The sequence below is a fragment of the Plodia interpunctella genome, chromosome 24 (assembly GCF_027563975.2).
Source record: "Plodia interpunctella isolate USDA-ARS_2022_Savannah chromosome 24, ilPloInte3.2, whole genome shotgun sequence".
NCBI classification, from domain to species: domain Eukaryota; kingdom Metazoa; phylum Arthropoda; class Insecta; order Lepidoptera; family Pyralidae; genus Plodia; species Plodia interpunctella.
In genome coordinates, this window is record NC_071317.1 from 6379184 (window position 1) to 6400593 (window position 21410).

At 37.6% G+C, this 21410-nt stretch overlaps 1 protein-coding gene across 6 annotated transcripts in view; it reads right to left on the minus strand.

Annotated features, from left to right (window-relative positions):
- Positions 1-208: 208 nt before the first annotated feature.
- The window catches only part of mbc (myoblast city), a 52421-nt gene continuing 31219 nt past the window's right edge, over positions 209-21410 (minus strand). Inside the window, exons 20-39 of one of the 6 annotated variants that reach the window (XM_053763408.1) lie at positions 20592-20696; positions 19145-19330; positions 17975-18195; positions 16896-17134; positions 16260-16412; positions 15453-15756; positions 15076-15244; positions 14224-14472; positions 13304-13439; positions 12742-12885; positions 11867-11965; positions 11353-11517; positions 10018-10167; positions 9125-9237; positions 8342-8469; positions 7410-7454; positions 6941-7022; positions 5213-5359; positions 4400-4505; positions 209-3565 (exon numbers count right to left, since the gene is read on the minus strand). In XM_053763408.1, coding sequence (XP_053619383.1) covers positions 3285-3565; positions 4400-4505; positions 5213-5359; positions 6941-7022; positions 7410-7454; positions 8342-8469; positions 9125-9237; positions 10018-10167; positions 11353-11517; positions 11867-11965; positions 12742-12885; positions 13304-13439; positions 14224-14472; positions 15076-15244; positions 15453-15756; positions 16260-16412; positions 16896-17134; positions 17975-18195; positions 19145-19330; positions 20592-20696 — 3222 coding nt within the window. In that variant the 3' untranslated portion in view covers positions 209-3284. Of the gene's footprint in view, positions 3566-4399; positions 4506-5212; positions 5360-6922; positions 7026-7409; positions 7455-8341; positions 8470-9124; positions 9238-10017; positions 10168-11352; positions 11518-11866; positions 11966-12741; positions 12886-13303; positions 13440-14223; positions 14473-15075; positions 15245-15452; positions 15757-16259; positions 16413-16895; positions 17135-17974; positions 18196-19144; positions 19331-20591; positions 20697-21410 lie in introns of all 6 variants that reach the window. The other 5 variants (XM_053763406.1, XM_053763407.1, XM_053763405.1 and 2 more) reach the window with 5 other exon arrangements.

Below are 21410 nucleotides of genomic sequence, written 5' to 3' on the forward strand. Positions count from 1 at the left end.
CACCACTTGCTTCCGGTGAAGGAAAACATCGTGAGGAAACCTGCACACTGGTTGACAGTTCCCTAGTGCGTATGCGACTACCTACAACTAGATAAATTTTGTACATACATATAATCTCGCTTATTTTCTATGGGAGTAGGAGAGACTAAAGATCTCCACTTTAATTAGTTAATTTTGGGTGTAATTATAATGTAAATGAAATAAAAAAACTACTACAAAACGTCTATTCAACATGAGTACATAGGTACATAGTCTATTCCTAAAATTACAATTAACAAATTTATACAGTATACATATCAACAATTTATTTGGTGCGCTTATGGCCAAATGCGGGACGATTTTTGTACCGATCGTTGCACCGTGGTCAAATAACGACTGCAAAAAAAATATTCTATTTTAAGTATAATAAAAAAATCCCATTGTACACTTCTGTTTTATAATGTATATAAGATTTTAGACAAGATTATGACCACAGTGTTTCTTGATCTTATCCTGTGTACTACAGTCGACAGCAAATCAACCCACACGAAATTTATTGCAAATTTGCCCTCATTATCGCGTCATAAACGCAGGGAGTAACTTGTCTTAAAGTTGACTGTACTATCAACAAGAAAACATTGTCATATTTAAAATATAATATCTTAGATTTGCAACTCTCTTTATACCCCGAAAACAGATGGAGGGGAGATGGCGCTTTATACATCTGAATAGATACTTTAACTTTGACTTCTACTTTAATGGGAAGTGGTGAAGATAAGTTTAACGTGTCTGTATATCTATCTGTGGCATCATAGCAGCCGAAAGGCTGAACGGATTTTGATGTAGTTTTTATCTGAAAGAGAGCTCAATCGAGAGTTTTCTTAGAGAGCTATGTTTGCAAAATGTGTGCTTCTTGCTCGGTTTCTTAAATTTTTAATTTAATTTTTATTTACTCTTTAAATCTTTTTGGAAGCCTAATCATAGTTTCGAAATAGCCGAAATATTTTCGTCCCGCGAAATATTACAAAAAGTCAATAACATTTTAATCTCTATTACTATTAACCTAAAGTTATGCATAAATTATTACCATGACTATAAATATCATTTTCTCTAAAATGCCGAGTATATCATTGATTTACAAAAGCATTAATTTCAAGTTAAAATCTGTATTTTGTCAACAATACTTTTGTATTTGACGATAAAATGATTTCCATTTAACATCATAATATTTTCTAATATTTGGTGCGCAACAAACAATATTGTGACAAACCCTTAAAAATACTAAAATAAAACTAAAAAAAATGGATGTTTCATTAAAAATTACATCTGCTGAAAAACAAGGACACTGCGATTACGTAGAACCCCTGACACATCAGAGGAATATTATTTATCATTTTTTTATACGAGTTGTTATGGTATAAATGGAGATACATGACCACTGCAAACATTATACAGCACAAACTTGTTCAAGTTGAAAGGAAAAAAAATCAAGATATTTTTTTTTTTCTATGTTTATGCGTAATACTGATAAATGCGTACGACATAATTTGATCTTGAACAAGAACTAAATTTGAATGTGCGTCATCCCTGGGTGGATTATGCGGGATTTTTTATGACCCATAATTTATATTACAATTAAAAAACGGATTAAATATAATTTTACTACATTTTACCCGCATTTAATCTGAAATGTTGTGATTATTCGCGTCATAGGTTTCTGAAGATGTGGCGTGTGGTTCCGCGTTCGAATAGGACCACACTATATCTTCCCGTGGATGTCGTATGAGGCGAGTAAGGGTCACACAGGCAGCTGATAGCGAACAATAGTGTAGTTGACATCAAGTCAAATCGAATACTTTATTCCATGTCTTAAAAAGAAAAAAAATATATGGTGACGTCACAAATGTTGTGACCTCACTTGTGCCCATTATATATGTATATAATGTGTATATAATATATGTCATATGATCACAAAATGACGACACAAATGTGTTGAGTCAAAAAGAGTTATACTTTAAGTGACATTTAATTATCGTGTGAATGTATTTATAAATTTTATTTTATACAGACAACTTCCCTATCGATATTCCTAAGGAGGGATGACGTCAGGCAGGCCCGAAATAAACTGTAATGGTAATGTTTAGCCCACTTTATTTTCTGATCACAGACTAAATTCACTTTAAAATCACATATATTTTATAACTAACAATGCATAAATATACAAATTTACACTTAAATCTATGTATAACAAATTTCGAAATACTCTTTAAAATATTTCAATCGATTTTAGATTTTACGTCGTCGTGTTAAGGTTTACTGTAAAACTTAGCGTAAATCATTGGTAACTGGTAAGTACTAATATAATGGTGGGATATCAATATGGCTTTGTATTGTTATTCTTTATTTAAAAAATGATTCCAAAAACATCAAATTATATTTATGGAAAATAAATCATCTCATGAATTAAAAAAAAATGGGTTACAAATAAACTTTCTCAATAAAAATTATGGAAATCGAAAAATACGATTCAAATAAAAATAGCTTTGATTTTTCGTTAAAGTTACGATTGGTACAAAGTTAATCGAAACACAAATCAAACAATTCCTATGAAGAAATAAGCTCAAAATAAGTCTTAAAACTGTTCAAAAATGTAATGAGCCTCTAAAATTAAAAAAAAAAAAAAATGGTTGCCTGTAAAGTCGGTTTTACGGGCGAAGATTTTACGTGACAACGTCTTTTTACGCGCGCGGCAGACCGATCATAGTTGAGTGGGAGAGAGACGCAAGGCATTCGGCGGGCCTCTCTCTCGTTCGGTGACTCATCGTAACGTTACCGGGCGTTACACTTTTTCATAAGTGACTCCCAGCCGCAACCTAATTTAAGACGTTGTCACGTCAAAAAAACAAATAATGTATCCGATACCGTTTGTACAATTATTTAAGTAAAATACATCAGCAACATGGCTCGAACTCATCAACATTAATACTGAAATTAGACTTTAACAAACATTTTTCATACATAATGTTTCTCAATGATAGCTTTTATATAACTTTCGGTCAAGTTGTCCATGTTCCACATACGTGGGTAGCTATTTATCTAAATATCTATCATATGATGTGACGTAACAAGACCATAAAGTATTGTTCGCTCAAGGCACAATTTAAATTAACAAAACAAAATCATACACTAAATAACAACATATATACGCTGTAGGTTTCTCATGGTTATCTTACTGTGATATTTTACAAAAATACTTTACATAAATATAAACCTTCGCTCAAGGTAATTGAGCTCATAATTGACCATCAGATATTATTATTTTGAATATTTTTCTTCTTAGGCGGTGGCGTGGGTGGTTTCTCAGTCTGTAAAGTGGCATTAATGTTCGCATGTCGTCTTGTTGCGATAGAGTTGTATAAGAAGGAGCCTCTGGTTGGCGGGAAGACCATGTCGTAATTGTTTCTCGCGGGCAGTGGGTTCGAGTCCCCGTTGTTGTTGTTATCGCCATCTAAGTCCATACTACGGTGGGACAGTTTTTCGGGAAGTGGTGGGGGCTCTTCGTCGTCTTGGTTCGAGTCTGTTGTTCCTACAATATATTTTTGGGCTTAAGAGAACTATTTTTTTTTTAATTTTAAATGTAATGTGTCAGTTCAAAATACGATTTATTAATTGATGCTTTAATAATAGTCCTATTAATAAATCATTATTATAATTAAGTGCCGGTGCCGCTAAGTTTTTATGATAAGATGGTATAAGTTTCTGAATTACATGTTTACTGAATTGCATTAAAACATATGAAAGCGACTGGCAAAATCTTGATTAAAACCAAGAAAATAATACGTATAATTATTTGTCGAGGTGTACGACAATACCCAATGTTTACCGCGCCATCTGTGGATGCAGACGGTGCGCTAAACACCCAAGCAGATACTACAGAGTATTGATTACTATAAGATTTAGGTTAGTTTACGCGCAATTATGTGGATGGCGCTGCGCGAAAGGAAAACGATGGTAAATGTAAGCGGCCATATTGTATTCATACATACCGATGTGAAGAGTAGAAAGTAAAAGGATTGTGACGAAAGATTATTTTATTTAAAAACCAAACCAATACAGTATAAGGAATCGAAGAGACGAAGATTCATCATTATAAATATTTTACGAGTTACGGAAGAAATGAAACACGAAAGTCAACATATATTATTACACCACAAACGCTATAGCTCAATTATAATATAAAGGTGTATTGCAGGAAATAGATCGTCCAGCAGAAAGACGAGTGGAAGCATGTCGGTTATAACTGTATGAGGAAGGCTAAAGACTGGAACTCCTGGAAGATGGAGGAAGCCTATGTCCGAAAAAGGAATAAGTAAGGGCTACGATAATGATGCTGATGGATTGTAGGAAAATGAAGACTCACCCATCGAATCCCGATTTGACGGCGGTTGAGAAGCGAGAAGGCTGGCTCGTTGCGATAACCTTCGTTCCCTCTCGGCCTCTATCCTTGGCGTGCGTTCTGGTACCAGCTATAAGAATATTTTATTGTTATGTTGGTACCCATTCTCAGCCATTGTGACCCGGTCCTTTGAGGCATTCATGGGGTCGAAGCCAAAATTGGAGAGCCGTTTTTGTACCTTTTTATTCTAAAATGAGATGGCTGCATCTGTAGTGATCTATCCCTTGGTGTACCATCGGGGAACACCAACGGACAGTCCTCCACAGCTGCTAGACTATTGCCGAGAAGGGATCTGCGTGATTTGGGCTATGTGTGTGTATGTTAGTGGGCTATTATTATTTAATATGGGACAAATTAAGTTAGCCCCAAAGTAGGTTCTTAGTATATTGTATAACATTGATAAATAAACACTCAAGATCCAGGTCAATCTGGAAAAGATCATTCTCCATCTTGACCCGATCGGGGATCGAACTTGGGACTTTCAGTGTAGCAGTCCGGAATTTTTATTGGCCTTATTTTTTGTCATATTATAAAAATTGTTAACTAAATGTATATATTGTTGGTTTTCTCAACAACTAATTAAATAGACTACAGAAAGTCGTCAAAATAAAAGTTTTACAAATCTCGATTATTATGGACTAGCGACCTAAAATAAACCTATGTGAGTAAGTTGTCTAAATAACAGTGAAAACTGCATCAAAATCCATTGCGTGGTTGACGCTATCGCCATCTGCTCACAAACTTTCGCCTTTGTAACATTAGTGGGATGGTATTTACCTGTTGGCTGAGTTCCCTGAGCGGGGAAGCGGAGGCGGGGGTCTCCGGGGGGGAGGCAGGGGTGTTGCTGAATGACGTCACAGCGCCGTTCGGCGTCGAGTGTGACGTGTACCACTGGCTGCCGCTCGCGGGGGTACCAATCTCACTCTGTTGTACACAACACAATACCCATATGATATACATACAAAACTTATTTCTTATGTCAAAAACAAAAAGAAAAATTGTTTATTTGGTTACAACAAAATTTTGAATCACAATTAAAACGTTCACACACAAAACATGCAAAGACAACGGTTTCTGCTCAGCATATATCGTGTCGGTTACATTTTTACACAAAAAATATGTGCATTCACACCAGAAGGTCTTGTCTTTGTTTAAATGGTTTTGTTATACATGTCGCACATACTTTTAAACTAATTTTGAGATGAAGAATTCTGGAATCGAGTGAGAATCTTCTCGTCTCACCCAAATCTGTCGCGGGTTCACCCACGCCCGATAAAAAACATCATCCGCCTGTTTCCTATCCCACTCTATGTGTGGTCGGTACAGCATGTCTGTCTCCTCCACTTCTCCCTGTCTGATGTTAACCGATCTGTTACTTCCTTTTAGCCATGTCCAGCCTAACGCACTCAATCCACCTCTTCTTCGGCCTTTTTCTTTCTTTTCTTTCGGGTACTTTCAAATCTATAACCTTTCTAACAATATTATTTTCCTCCCTTCTCATAACGTGACCATACCATACACCCATAACCAAAGAGCATGTATGAAGAGTAATGAGTATAGCGGAAGTTAGTGAGATTTGTCGGTATCCTGGTAAGTGGACATAGTCTCTGCCTATCTCCATGAGAAACAGAAGTAATAATGTATATATATATATATAATCGAAACCTACTCGTGCCACATGAGTTTGTATACCAATCTGACTCGTATATTGTTTTCATCGACCACCACTTGCTTCCGGTGAAGGAAAACATCGTGAGGAAACCTGCACACTGATTGATTATTAACTTGTGTGTGAAATGGAGAAGGCAATGGTAAAAAACCACTCTATTACTAATCCCAAGAAAGTTGTTGTGTGTGTTTAATTCCACGAAATGACAACGACCCTCAGCCATGAGGAATACGACTATGAAGAAGATATATACAAAACAAAGTCCTCTACAGCGCCTGTCTGTCAGTTCACGATAAACTCAAAAACTATTGCACGGATTTTCATGCGGTCTTCACCGATGGATAATGCGTATCCTGAGGAAAATTTACATGTATAATTTATTATGTTTTTACGCGAGCGAAGTCGGGACGGACCGCTAGTAATGTATAATAGTAAGTTACATGCACACTAAGTTGTATGAGACCAATAATTTATTGACGTCTTTGAAGAAAAGGCTGCGGTGAAGTTTGTTGCGCCGCTTCTTCTTCAACTGCGCTTTGGAAGTCGGCGGTAGTCTTTGTTTTAAGTAAATTTTATGCCCTCAAAAACATATGCTGTAAAAAACCCAAGTCTCGCAGCTCAGTTTTTCTACCGTAAAAAGTTGTGAGATCCATGTAATACCAAGTCGGTTAATTTATTTAGTCCCTACTTAAGGGACCTTCTGTCTTAAGTTACAACGCAAGTTATTATCATTGAAAAATAGACTGTACCGTGGGGTATTATTCACTGAAGTTAATCACAGAAACGGTGAAAGAAAAAGAAGGATGCCATCACTTTACCAATACAGTCTTCCTCACCTTCCTTCCTCTTCGTTTGTCCCTCTTCCTCGGTGTGCTTTGCAGTGTTCCGAAGTAGCTGGCAACACCGCTGCTACTATTTCTGCTAAACAGAGAAACACAGGTTTTAAAATGCTGTGCATTTTACGTAACCGGTATTTTCAACGGTGTAATTATTATTACGTTGTTCCGTAATAGGATCACTCCATTAGGTGGATGTCGTACGAGGCAACTTACGGACACATTGCCTTAAGTTGATAGGTAACAACAGCATTTCCAGGGAGTGTAAACGTCAGGCAGGCGGCCGGTATTAAAATCGTAGCAGAACCTTTACAATTTTAAGGTTATATTTTACGCTGATCCCGGGCATCGCGGCGTCACAGCCCCTAATGACACCAAGAGCATGCGGACATGTGAAAGAGATACTTTTAAATACTTAAATATAAATGATCGTTTCTATTTAGCTTTGAAAAAACAATGTAAACTTTACCTGACTAGTGGATTTATGGCACTGAAGAATTTCGTTCTTGAGGTACTGAAAAAAAATCTCTTATTGAAATAAAACGTCACAGTTAACCTTAATTTTATAAAAGAATGAGAAAAAGCACATTGTTATAGGTGCTTTTTCAGATAATATACCTAGATAGTAAAGCGAAGCATTTTAGAAGGAAAAATGTCGCTTCACGATAGCTTTCAATGGGGAATATAAAAATGGCTACTTATCTGGGTATAAAATAAAAAGCATATTGCTGTTTAATTAAAGATTGTATTTAGTTATTTAAATACATAACTAAATACAAACTTTTTATTAAACAGTTCCATTTAATACGAGATTTTCTATTTTTCCGACTCATCCTTATCCTTACACATTATAAAAACAAAGACCTGTCCCTCTGTCTGTCTGTTCGCGACAAACACAAAAAGTACTGCACGGATTTTCATGCGGTTTTCGCCAACAGATAGTGTGATTCCGCAGGAAGGTTTAAGTGTATAATTTATTGTATTTTTACCGGAGCGAAGTCTAAAAAACCTAGTTAAAATATAATAGGAATGCTTGACTCCAAAATCTGTGACGTCATTGTCATTGTCACACAAACTCCATATAAAATTTTGTTTTTGACATAAGAAATAAGTATTTGATTTGACTAGTTGAAGAGTGGCCAATACTTATATATAAAACGACAGTTATTAAACGCACACATACCTCATTTCCCAGACGTTTCGGACCTTGTTACAAAGGGAAATTGAAATAAAGTATGTACGCGTTTAATACATGTCGATTAATATAAAATTACTTATGCAACGTGAAAAGTAACTATAGCAAATCGGGCGTTTAATACATGTCGATTAATATATAATTAATATAAAATTAATTATATCTCAATCCAAAACAAATCAAACAATCAACAATCCAAAACTCACTCATTTCCGGTTGATATGTCCGAGATCCTGTTGTTACTAGTATTTGGATCGGAAGTAGCGTTGTCTCTGGTGTTAGGTGTTCGCATTCGTAACTGCACCTCCGGCATCTCGGGCTCCACATCCACCATCTTGAAATAAATAATTATTTACGTTTCTCCGATTCAATAATTTATCCCTACAATATTTAATGTTTAAATTTGTTCAATCACTTGAATATGTATGGTTCACTTTATTGCAATCATGTGTATACCACTTATATCCGTGGGCGAAGTGCGAGTTCGCATTTCACTTCTGGCCATCGAATCGATTCGAAGTGAGACGCAGCGAACAAATCACATTGCGCCATTGTGACGCAACGACAACCACACCGCAATGTGATTGGTTCGCTGCGTCTCACTTCGAATCGATTCGATGGTCAGAAGTGAAATGCGAACCCACCTGTCCCGTAAATAAATACTTTCATTCTTTCCGAAAACTTTTACACATAATCATGTTAATTTATTTCAAAAAAAGAAAACAACATATAACATTGTGTGGATATATTCTAAGTCAATTCAAACGTAATTCAAATAATAATACAATAAATCTGTCAAATACTCTTGTATATATATATATATGTCTATGGAAATAGAAGTAACTTAAATGTTTTTTATTTTTTATTTTGGGGGGTGGGGGTAAAATAGAAAACTAAAAACCAAATCTGCAACATAGATTGTGAGACGTATCAAAAGAAAGTGCTTATTTTGAACATAATATATATTTTAATAATTCGCGAATACTTACTTTCAGTCCATATCTCTGCTGGACATGTTGTTTCATCTTCTTGAAACAATACAACATGTGTTCGTGTAGCTTTAGTAGCTCGGGCGAGGCTCGAGCACCGTGGACATCAAGACCTGTTAACAAAATGGTAAAAAATTTTTTGAAAATAAATAATGAGATGAAAAAATTCTGGAACAGAGCGGGAATTGAACCCGCGCCCCTGTCTGTCGGGGATAGTGCTCTTGACCACTGAGCTATCGAAGCAGCTCGGCTGAGTTAATTCATCTCTTTACGTCTTACGCCGAAAGTTTATGTATTTTACTCTACCTAGTCATTTAACTAATTTTATTGTCTATATATTTATTGTATTTATATTATTACTTGGCGGCGGTGGTGTAATGGTTAAGACGCCCGCCTGTGGATCGAAAGGTCCCAGGTTCGAATCCTATTCGTGCCACATGAGTTTGTATACCAATCTGATTCATGTATAGTAGTTTTCAACGTCCACCACTTGCTTCCGGTGAAGGAAAACATCGTGACGAAACCAGCACACTGGTTGATTCTTATTAACTTGTGTGTGAAATGGAGAAGGCAATGGCAAACCACTCCATTAATAATGCCAAGAAAGTTCTTGTGTGTTTCATTGCACGTAATGACCACGACCCTCAGCCATGAGGAATACGTCTATGAAGAAGAGATATTATTACTTATATACGAGTATCTCATGTTGTTGGAGAAAAATTAACGATTTTTACTTTACTCTAGGTGGCGCTAGTGTGCGAGGAGTAATCGTCTTAAGTCCGCAATTGCTAATGCTTTTTCTATTTCTCGTATCATTATGTTTTCTTATGCAATGAAGTTACTACAAACAAACAATTCCATTAACTTCGAAAGGTCATAATTAATTAACTCACCAGACTTGAGCAACGGTATCTGGTCCCGGATCAAGCTACGCAGCGCGTCCAACAATGGCGCATGGTCGGGATGCCGCTCAGCGTAGGCGTTGGTCAGGAACGCCTGCTCGTAATTAGCCAGGCCCCCTTGCACGGCGGGGTCTAGGATTCCTGTAGTGAAGTTATTTATTATTTTAAGTATTTTAACTTCAGACCACTTTTGCTTCTAATCCTTTGATTTTATTGACCGAGCGACTGAAGCGACCAAAGTCTACAAATTAACTTGGGACAAAAATACATCAATCACATTTTATGTATATCACGTTTATTTTGTATGTATTTATTTATTTATGTGTATGATAGTCCGATTTTGATGACATTTAAAAGGTACGTAGAATCTGTCAAAGTGTCAATAGAATTTTAAAGTTCCTGGGACGTAACAAAATCGTTTTTGCAATATTTACAGTTATGTAAAAAAATATTGTGTTCGCGAGGTCTATTGGGTATATTGGGTTCGCGGCGAACAACTAGTATAAGTTATAATATAAGTTTACTTTTTTTAAAAAGTAAACAGTGACAAGAACAAAAAACAGCAAACTAGCTACAATAGTGCTAATTTTTGATGGTTGTGAACCGTCAGCTCATTAAATGTTGTCTTATTTAAGGCTAGTCTCAATAATCGTTCGACTGTTGTGTCCATATTCTGATGTGTTGAGCTAATACAACTTGCGTATCTACGTTTTCCTGCAATATTTCCTGTCATTATAATTTGGTAGTACTATGAGTTCCCCAATATGTGATGTTTTAAGATTTAAATTGATGGTTTGGAAAATAAAATTAATCAAAATGGATACAGTATAAAGTTTTGTGACAACCCTGACTACATTATCACCGCTGGCGGCTGTTTCGCATTTAGCAAGAAGCAGAAGCGGTGGTGGTGTAATGGTTAAGACCCCCGCCTGTGGATCGAAAGGTCCCAGGTTCGAATTCTACTCGTGCCACATGAGTTTGTATACCAATCTGACTCATGTGTTCATCGACCTCCGCTTGCTTCCGATGAAGGAAAAACATCGTTAATTATTAACTTGTACGTGAAATGGAGAAGACAATGGCAAACCACTCCATTAATAATGCCAAGAAAGTTGTTACGTGTGTTTCATTCCATGAAATGACCACGACCCTCAGTCATGAGGAATATGAAGAAGAAGACTCAGTACTGTAAGAATCTCATTAAAACTAAATAATTTATTCAGAAATTAGGACCTTTTTTCACGTCATATTGTAAATTAAATAATATTTACTAAATCTACAAATAACTAGATAAACTAGCATAAATACGTGCTATTACACACTTACCATTCAATCTCATAGTAAGGGGTTGCAGCGGCACGTCCGGAGCCCTAGAGGACAGCACTAGGGCTCGAAGGGTGCGGTTGAAGTCCCTCAGGGCTTCCACAGCGCCCTCTAGCGGAGACACCCAGTACTTGCGGTGGCTGACCACTCGGAACCATTTTAGAATACCTAAGAAGATGTAAGTTTATTAAAATATTTAGTTTTACGGATTCAAGGGACAGTAGTATGCAACTTTATTAAATAACCAATCTGAGGGTGAATTGAAAAAATGTTATCCGGTTGCCTATGGAAAAAATATATAAATATATACATAAGTATACATGACGATAGATAAAGAAATGCTTGAGATTTCTATAGATACGCCTCCGCGACGTAAATGGCGATCCAAGGGCGGGCAGTTACGTTGACCATAAGATTACGGTGCAGAGGGGTAATGCCAGCCTTCTTGGAACCCTTTTATGTTAAAATATAAATATTTTTATGTTACAAAATAAATTATAATATTGGTAATATTCACCTGGTAACCTCTCACTGATTTCTAACTCGGTTCTCTCGAGCCATCGAGTCGCGAACTCATTTTGACTCAAATCGTCACTTGAACCGTTCGTAGATTCATCTGTAAACGTAGATCAATTTATTTTTGATTCGAATCAACCCAACAATTAAATAGTAAACCATTTTAAAATTATTTTTTTAAAGATTAATTTAAAATTACATAAAAGTGTACCTAATCAAACTGAAATAAAAGTTTACCTAATCAAACTGAAATTAAACAGCTGTATCATTGAAAAAAAGTTTGTCATATAAGAAATTATGTCTTTTTTTTTCATAACATAGTGGGCAAATGAGAATGCGATTAGCCTGATGGTAAGCAAACAGCGCACGGACACCGATGACCCGATAGTGATATCGATGCGTTGCCGACTTTAAAACAAAGGTAAATTGTTTTACACAACACGAATTTTGTGAGAAACGTATGAAACAGAGTCGGTAGGTATCTAAAGATATCTGTGTGAAATATGCCAAAATTTTCTTGTCTCCCATACAATTCGGCTTATTAGCTGATCGGACTTAGTATCAAAAGTTGACATTATACGTTCTTTTAATTTTGAAGTTCTTGTCTTCCATTTACTGAGCATATTGTAATCATTTCTGCAGTAAAATAAAAATATAAAGCACTATATTATATACATTATATATTGCCCGGGGCTTCGCTCTCGTGGACTTTTGAGATAAAATATAGCCTATAGCAATCTTGGATAATGTACCTTTCTCGTAGTGAAAGAATATTTGAAATCGGTTCGGTAGTTTCGGAGATTACCCGCCTCAAACACAACTCACAAACATTTACCTCTTTATAATAATAGTAATATATATCATATTGGCACTTACCTGGCTTATGAAAGGGTCTAGAGAACACGAATTTGTCCACACTGTTGTATTTGTAATACGAGAGCACTTGTTCAGACACCGGCTTGTCTGAGAGACGCTTCAACTTGTCACTTAGCAGCGGATCTACAGTGTTTATTTGTAAATCTGTACGTCTGTCAAGGAAATTTTGGATTCATTTACAGTTGGATACAGTCGACAACACATTGACCTACCCAGATCATTGCGAATTCGCTCCTATCATTGTGGCATATAGCGATTCACTGCATTAGTTAAAGACTGGGAGAAAAAATAGTTAAAAAATTGCGTGCGTCGTCGGCCAGGGGGCCGATTCTCACGCAATAGAAGTTGACTTAATCAATTTTCTTCAATTTTTTTTCGGTTGCTTTATGCAAATTTACATACGAAAAAGTTCGTTCGATCTTTTTGACGTTGATTTTTTGTAAATACAGAAAAAGTAGCAGGACCATCAGAAAAAAATGAAGAAAACTGATGAAGTGAATTTCGATCGCGTGAGAATCGGACCCCTGGACTAAAAGAGCGTCATATATTATGAAAAGGATACACTGTTTGTCAGACTGTGTGATGTCTTCTCCCGGAGTGTCCAGTTTGGTCAGCACTTCAGCGTCGGGCCACTCATCTAATAATCGCTCTTTGAAGTCGGCTAGCTGCTCAAACTCGTTGCCGCGGTACACGAACCCCTAGATAGTGTTTCACATAAATATAAATAAATAAAAAATATATTAGGACAAATCACACAGATTGAGCTAGCTCCAAAGTAAGTTCGAGACTTTTATAGGATACTAACTCAACGATACTATATTTTATAACATACAAATATATAGATAAACATCCAAGACTCGGGTCAATCAGAAAAAGATCATTTTCCATCATGATCCGACCCGGGAACTCTCGGTTCAGAGGCAAGCACTATACCACTTTGCCACCGACGTCGTCAGTTTCCCATATATAAGTTTTATATTTATATATTACTGTTGTGTACATAGATAAATAAATGTAGATTTAAGAACAAATTTTGTTAACAACACTAGTTGTTTTATAAAATTGCTGGCTGTTGATTTATTTTGCTGGCTTTTACCAAGTGCCATCTATCGGCAGCATTCGGGAAACATGTACGAATATTTACATTCGACTAGCTGTTTCATCATATGCTTACGAGTTTCGACGTATATAATAATGGTCAGTTAGAAACAGACAGTAGTCAGCATAGCCTGAATTCCGAACGTCTACACACGGGGCAATCGCAGAGGTAGGAGTTTCTCACTGTCTTGAAAAATTAAGATAGATTTTTTTATAGCCTGTGTTTTGTGTCCCACTGCTGGGCATTGCCCTCCCCTTCTGTCTTCCAAAGGTCTCTATCCTGAGCCATTTGTTGCCAACCACGCCGGAACCTGTCTAAATCATCCCGCCATCTAGTTCGTGGAAGTCTAGATCAGAATATCCGTGTAAAATAAAGTGACTCACATGTTCCTCCCTCAAATGCTTCGGGAACCCGTTCCCGTAGTATATGACCCTGAAGTAGCTGGGATGGTATCGGGGCTTCCTCAGCATGGCCTCGTAGAGCCCGGCCAGCTGGCTGTGGAGCTCCGCCAGCGGGCCGTATCCCAGCGCCTCCTCCTCGTACACCGACACTAGCTCTTTGACTATCTCCACCGCGACCTCCCACTGGCGGCCGCGGTTTAGGAGTTCGGCGATTTCTAAGTAGAGAAACTCCTGTGGACAATGAGTGATTAAATATAAATAAATAAATGTATTAGGACAAATCCCACAGATTGAGCTAGCCCCAAATTAAGTTCGATAATTATGTTATGGGATACTAACTCAACGATACTATATTTTCATGATCCGACCGGGGATCGAACCCAGAACCTCTCTGTTCAGAGGCACGCACTTTACCACTGCGCCACCGAGGTCGTCAAAAAAGATTACGTTTAAAGATCCTTATTTTTCAATAATAGAAACAGGTCACACATATGCACATTATGTGTCGCATGCACTAATACGGAATACAAACAACATTTAAACTTAATAATATAAAATCTATTTAATTAGGAGTAAAAAATCGATGGATTGCAATGCCAATTTTAATCTACTTTGAACGTTATTACAATGTTTAAGATATTCGTAAATCAAGATTGGGTAACGGTGATTGGCACCGAGAAACAAGTATGAAATATAATAAATTTCCCAGAACAGCGAATTCACGGAAATAAAATCACAGGAGGTAGGACTACCTTGGGAGGAACAGCGAGATATAAACGCAAATAATCCCTACACCTAAGAAATCTGGGAAATGAAATTACAGCGTGTACTGACCTTGAGTTCTCTTTGTGTAGAATGCTGTGATTCTAACGTGGGATGTCTCAACCGCGGCGGCAATGGTTCGTGTGTCCATTGAAGTAATTTAGCGTGTAGTCGAAGAGATAGTCCAGCTTCCGCCCACTGCTGGGCATCGTGGTGCATTCTTGCGAGTTTGTGGACATATCTGTTGACAAAACATGTCACATGTTTAATTTAAAAAATGTCTATTCATATCTATCAGTGCCTGTTCAGTAACCAATATGAGAACCGGGCTCAACACTAACCGGATTCTACTAGTATTTATTTAAAAAATGTCTATTGATATCTGTCCGTACCTGTCCAAATTGTGCACTAACACCAAACCAATACGCGAACCGTTACTAAACACTCACCGGATATACATATGCGGCCTGTCGATTTGCCTGTAGAAGTCGAGCACTTGCGTGGTGAGCAGCATCCTGTGCGGCGTGGCGGACCTCCTCGCGGCCTCGCGGTAGCGCAGCAGCGTGTCCAGCTGGCGGGCAGCGGCCGCCACCAGCGCGCCGCCCGCCGCCCGCAGCCCCGCGCCCGCGGCCCCGCACAGGGCGCCGCACAGCTTCACGAACCGAGCCCGCCAAGCGGCCGAACCGAGTCCGCGTTCGATTAATACGTCTAGTTTGTCGATCAGTTCGCTTTCTAAGTCTCGGAGGTTGCCGTCTGTAAAGGGGTATGATATTTTAAAATATTGTCATAATTATGCTTTGGGAATTGTGTTTTAGTCTACGAGAAAAACACGGTCGTCCACGAACGATCGAAATGATAGCGACGTATAGGTGATTTCGAGAAATGGACGTTTTTAAGATAAGATTTCGATCACGACGACCTCGGTGGCGCAGTGGTAAAATGCTTGCCTCTGAACCGAGAGGTCCCGGGTTCGATCCCCAGTCGAGTTATGATGGAAAATGATATTTTTCTGATTGGCAGGTCTTGAATGTTTATCTATATATGTATTTATTATAATATTTAGTACCATTGAGTTAGTATCCCATAAAACAAGTCTCGCTTGGGGCACGACTACACACACTTATATTAACGGGGCTTTTAACTTTTTTGTACGTTTCAACGAACGTGTAACACGGCTGAAATTAAAAAAGGGTTCGTACTGAGACCCGTTAGATAAACAGATTAACAGTTATGTATATGAGAAAAACACCACTTACCAGTCAATCCAGCCAACACGCTATGCGTATATTCCGTCTGCATCATATCGAAGAACAACGGTATGGTCGTGTTCCACACTTCTTCATCGAGAAGCAAGCTGACTTCTAGTAAAGGTCCGACTAAACACGGTATGAAGGCGCGACGGTGTTCACCTATAATGAATTTGTTTTTTTATATAAACTTCAAAAACATAAGTTTTACATTATTTTTGATATTATTTATAGTCTTATTCGTCATGGTGTGACGACTGTGTGGCATCAATACGAGTGTAGCGCACGACGCCGAGTGCAACAATACGTGAACAATACTTGATAACAATTATTGAATAAAATACAAGACAAATGTCCAAACGCTGTTCATTAAATACGATGTGGAATTTTACTAATAAATCCAAGAATTCAATGTTCTAAGCACTTGTTTAACATAAGCGTTAATAATTTTAAACTACAATCAAATTCATGTGCCGTAAAATTTCGAAAACGAAATGGAAAACATCTATTTTAAACTTTACTGCACGAAAATACAATTTGCAAATACTAACACTCAACATTAGGGACGTAAATATGAAGAAAATTTAATCAATTTAATTAATATGTGTTGATACAAAGTTATAACAGAGATGATGACAGTATTACCTAAAGCGAACCACATATCATGGAAAGCCGAGGCAGCGCCTCTCCTCAAATCCGTATACAGAGTAACAATCCTATGTCTCCTGGCCACTGTCAGGGTTTCCAACTGCAGGTACTGCGAGGTGGCCAGGGCTGACACCGCCGAGAACCACTGGCGGAGTATCAGGTGGATGTTGGTGACAGATTCGCTGTCCGACATGTCCACTGATTGGAGACGATCGCGAAGGGTAATTGACAGTAATCTGGCGGAGAAATAAATAGTTATGATCTTTTTAACGAGTCCATTCTAGCGTTCAAATTTGTGAGGACTAATACCTTGCCACTGTTAAAGCCTTGTCCGTGACGTTGCACAGATCTGCTCTTGTGGAGTGATAGGTAAAGCAGGCCAGTACATTTAGATCTGTCGCAGACGAATCTTAAAAATCTTAAGGTCTATTTTTTACTGGACTTCGCGGCCTCACAAACCCGAATGCAACCAGGAACGGGAGGATGAGAGAAATCAGTAAGTAACTCCGGTTCTCATCTATTTCAGCCGTCAAATGTGCAGTGCTTGCATTGTTGTGTTCCGGTTTGTAGTGTGAGAGAGGCGGTGTGATTACAGGGTACTGTGGCAAAAGATCTTAGACCACAAAGTCGGCAACGCGCGTGTGACACCCCTGGCGTTTAAGTTTGCCTGTTTGCCTGCTTGGTAGTATAAAAAAATGTTTTACATGTCTCATATTCGATAAGTAGGTCCATATTACCCCCAAATGGGGCTTGTAGGTGACCAATAAGCGCTCCAGGGTAATAATGTAGCTAGAAAAGCCCTAGGGCGGTAAGTAATTTAAAAAAAAAACTTCACTCTTTCAAAAAGTTCGCGTACATCTAACCATCATACTGGCAACTTTAAATGCAACCGGCATTACCAGAATAAAACATTTTTCTGTCACAATCGAGATGTAAAGCGGAGTGGTTAGCTCGGGTGTAAGCATCAATTGCAGCCTCGAACTATAGGCTGCGCTCGTGTGCCTAAATATCTGGCGCTGCAATTGATGCCTTCCAGCCCTTGGCTAATCTATTATTGAGAAGAGAGAGAAACTAACCTCAAAGCATGCAGCATAACGTAGTGTTGCAAATGCAGCATATCAGCCCAGTACGGCCGGAACACGGGTCTTTGCAGCAATGAATGTAATAGCGCAAGCGCATCGGATACCAACGACCCAGAGCCGCCAGCTTTCTCGGCCTCTAGCGCTTTGACTAACAAGTTGTATTGCTCTTCGGACATTTGTCGCACCATGTCGAGAAGTACGCAGACGATTCGCCGCTAAAAAGATACAACAAATTGCAATTGATAGACTTTCCAATATACGATACGTGTGATACGATTTTTGAAAAAGTAAGCTTATCGCCATGGAAATGGAAATGGAAAATAATTCCATATAATCTATACTATTATTATAAAGAGGTAAGCGTTTGGGAGTTTGTATGTTTGAGGCGGGTAATCTTTCGATAATACCGAACCTATCTCAAAAATTCTTTCACCATTCCAAGATTGCTATAGGCTATATTTTATCTCAAAATTCCCACCGGAGCGAAGCCCTGGGCAACATCTAGTAATTTTTAACCACGTTTATTTGTATATTAACCACGTTTATGTTGATCCCCTCACATTGATACGTATTCAAATCCTAACTAATATTATAAATGTGAAAATAAGCTTCTTTGTTACCTCTTTTGTTACCTTTAAGTTTCTTTGTTACCTTTTACCTAACGCTTTATCTGCTTGCTCAATATTCGTGAAATTTTGCATACAAGTAGTTTGAATTATGGAAAAGGACAGGGTACCTTTCATGTCGAAAAAATAAATGGTCACGCGGGCGAAGCCGTGGTCATAAGCTAGTTATAAAATAACAGTTGTGTGAAGAACAGATAAGCCTTAGTTGGGGATAACAATTCATTTTTTAATATCGAATCTTGTCGCAATGAGACGCAACAAAATAATAACAATTCGGCAGAGTGACGTGATGACAACCATACAAACAGAACAGTGAATTGCAAACCAGCACTAAGTCCTCAGAAGGCAGCGACGTACCAGGCCAGATAACCCCCTGACGGCGTTAACTGGACCTATGTAAAGTAAGACAACGCATCACCAGTAAAACATCACAAATAATCTCTGTTGTCTATTGTCTCGGCGTCGCGCCCTCAACATATACGTAATTGGGTGGAGCACAGTGAGCTGAGCAAATGACAGCGGACCATTTCGAACTCACCAGTATAGCATCGTCAGTGAACTCTGTATTGTCTCCGCTTCTCTCCCTCAACATAGACGTAGCTGTGTGGAGCACAGTGGGCAGGAGACAACGGGCCAGTTCGCCCCTGTCGGCGTCAACTGGACCGACATCGTCGCGGGCCAGTAGCGCCATCACCTCGCCTAGAGCTTCTATGCACAGCTCCAACTATTAAATTATGAATGAAAACTAATCAGTCATGGTAACAGACTCTATATATCTCTCTCTCTCATCTTCATTCAGACAGACATGATGACAGACGTGATTTTTTTATATTCTACGGCTCTATTTGATGGCAAAACAAGAAGACGAATTCGATCTCGCAACGGTAATTTCGGATTGGATTGTCATTGCCTTCTAAATTCAATGTAAAAAAATAAATATATCAATTTTGTAGCTGACTTTCTGTTTCGTGGATAAACTTTCTCGTTCACAACATCAATACTAACCTTATATCCCCCGACTTGGCTGCACAGGAATACAAGCATTTTAATCATAAAATATGCATTAACTATCGGCAATTTACAAAGCTTATAAATTAAAAATAAATTGAATACCACCTGGATTGCGATTGCTATTACAAGACTTATTTTCTTTTAAAAATTTCATAATCAATTTGTAATTATTTTGTGAATAAACATTTTGATACTTTTTTATTAAAGTAACCATGTTGGCCAAAATATTCATAGAATATACAATTCAAGGATTTTTCAAGGTTATTGTCATGTCATAACTTCTATTAGAATCTCTACTACGAACTTGCAGAGTAAATTGCGTTACACTCTTGACCAGTTTGACTAAATAAATGCGACACTGGCCATTTTAGATACCTACCCTACAATATATAGAAAATAACATTTTTTTAATTTTCTAAATTACCATTAGATCTTGTTCACGTTTATTACAGGATATCACACAAGAAAGAACAGGTTGTCTCAAAACGGTTAACTATTTTGACAATAAACTAAACGCAACTAAAGCGCCGGGGGAGAGGGGATCGTATCTTTGCGTGCACGCTTATTTCGAATATAATGAATCGATCATTCGCGTTCGTTGGTTATACCGACTACGTTATATATGTTGCGAAACACCGAGCACACCATTGCTTTAAGGCTGTGCAACGGACGTTAGTATAAGGCCATTGGTTTCATCTCTGCCCAAAAGCGAAAAATTGAGAGTGAGTAGCCGTCTCGCTTTAGATGCGTTTAGTTTTTTTTTTTTTCAAAATGGTTGGACATTTGACGAATGGTGTAATCGCCATTTTGTGAGAAATATAGATGCCAATAATTAAAGTGGTTGTTACGCACTATGTTTTTTTCCAGTACAAGCATTTTACTACCTAAATTCCTAAGACATGGATCACTATAATTTCTGTTAAGACCAACATTTTGGAAGCCTCTTTCGAAACTTTCGAGACCGAACTACATACGATCTGCTGGCGATGTGTGTGCTGCTGCAGCCGCGCGGTGTCGGCGCCCAGAAGCCGCGCCGCCTTGTCCACAGAGCGCGACTGGTGCGCCGCCGAGCGATCCCACTGTCACACCGACCATATTTCGACTAACGCCCGACACATGTGGGACGAAGCATTTTTTTCCTTTTTTCTTCTATTAGGCCAGACTTTAGCACTTTTGAACTGTTTTTTTTTTTGTTGTGATGAAACATAATACACGTGACACATCAATAGGCTAAATAAATTTATTTACAATGTGAACAAACATATTATATATATATATAATGTATGTCCGGGACAAAAGTGAAAAAAAGCGAAGCCCATATATAAAAAAATGCTTTGTCACAATGTTTTCGGGTATAATCCGTCGAAAGCATACATCAAATTAAAGACTGATCATTATATTTCTTATTGAAATCCAATTAGTTAATTTATAAAACATACAGCTATATAAAATATTTTCAGTATAGACTTTCTGTTTTTAATTAGCTCATAACGCTGTTTATTTTTGCCGGAGTGTTAATTTGTCTATTCAAGTCTTTTATTAATTATTTCACTATTAAAAACTTTATTTTATTAATTTTAAATACAAATTACAAACTTTCTCCCAATATAAGTTGGAATGTTTGTCGGAGTGTTAATTTGTCTATTCAAGTCTTTTATTAATTATTTCACTATTAAAAACTTTATTTTATTAATTTTAAATACAAATTACAAACTTTCTCCCAATATAAGTTGGAATATTCAATATTTATTTTGAAGGAAAACTACGTTAATACCTTTTCTCTAAAAATAATA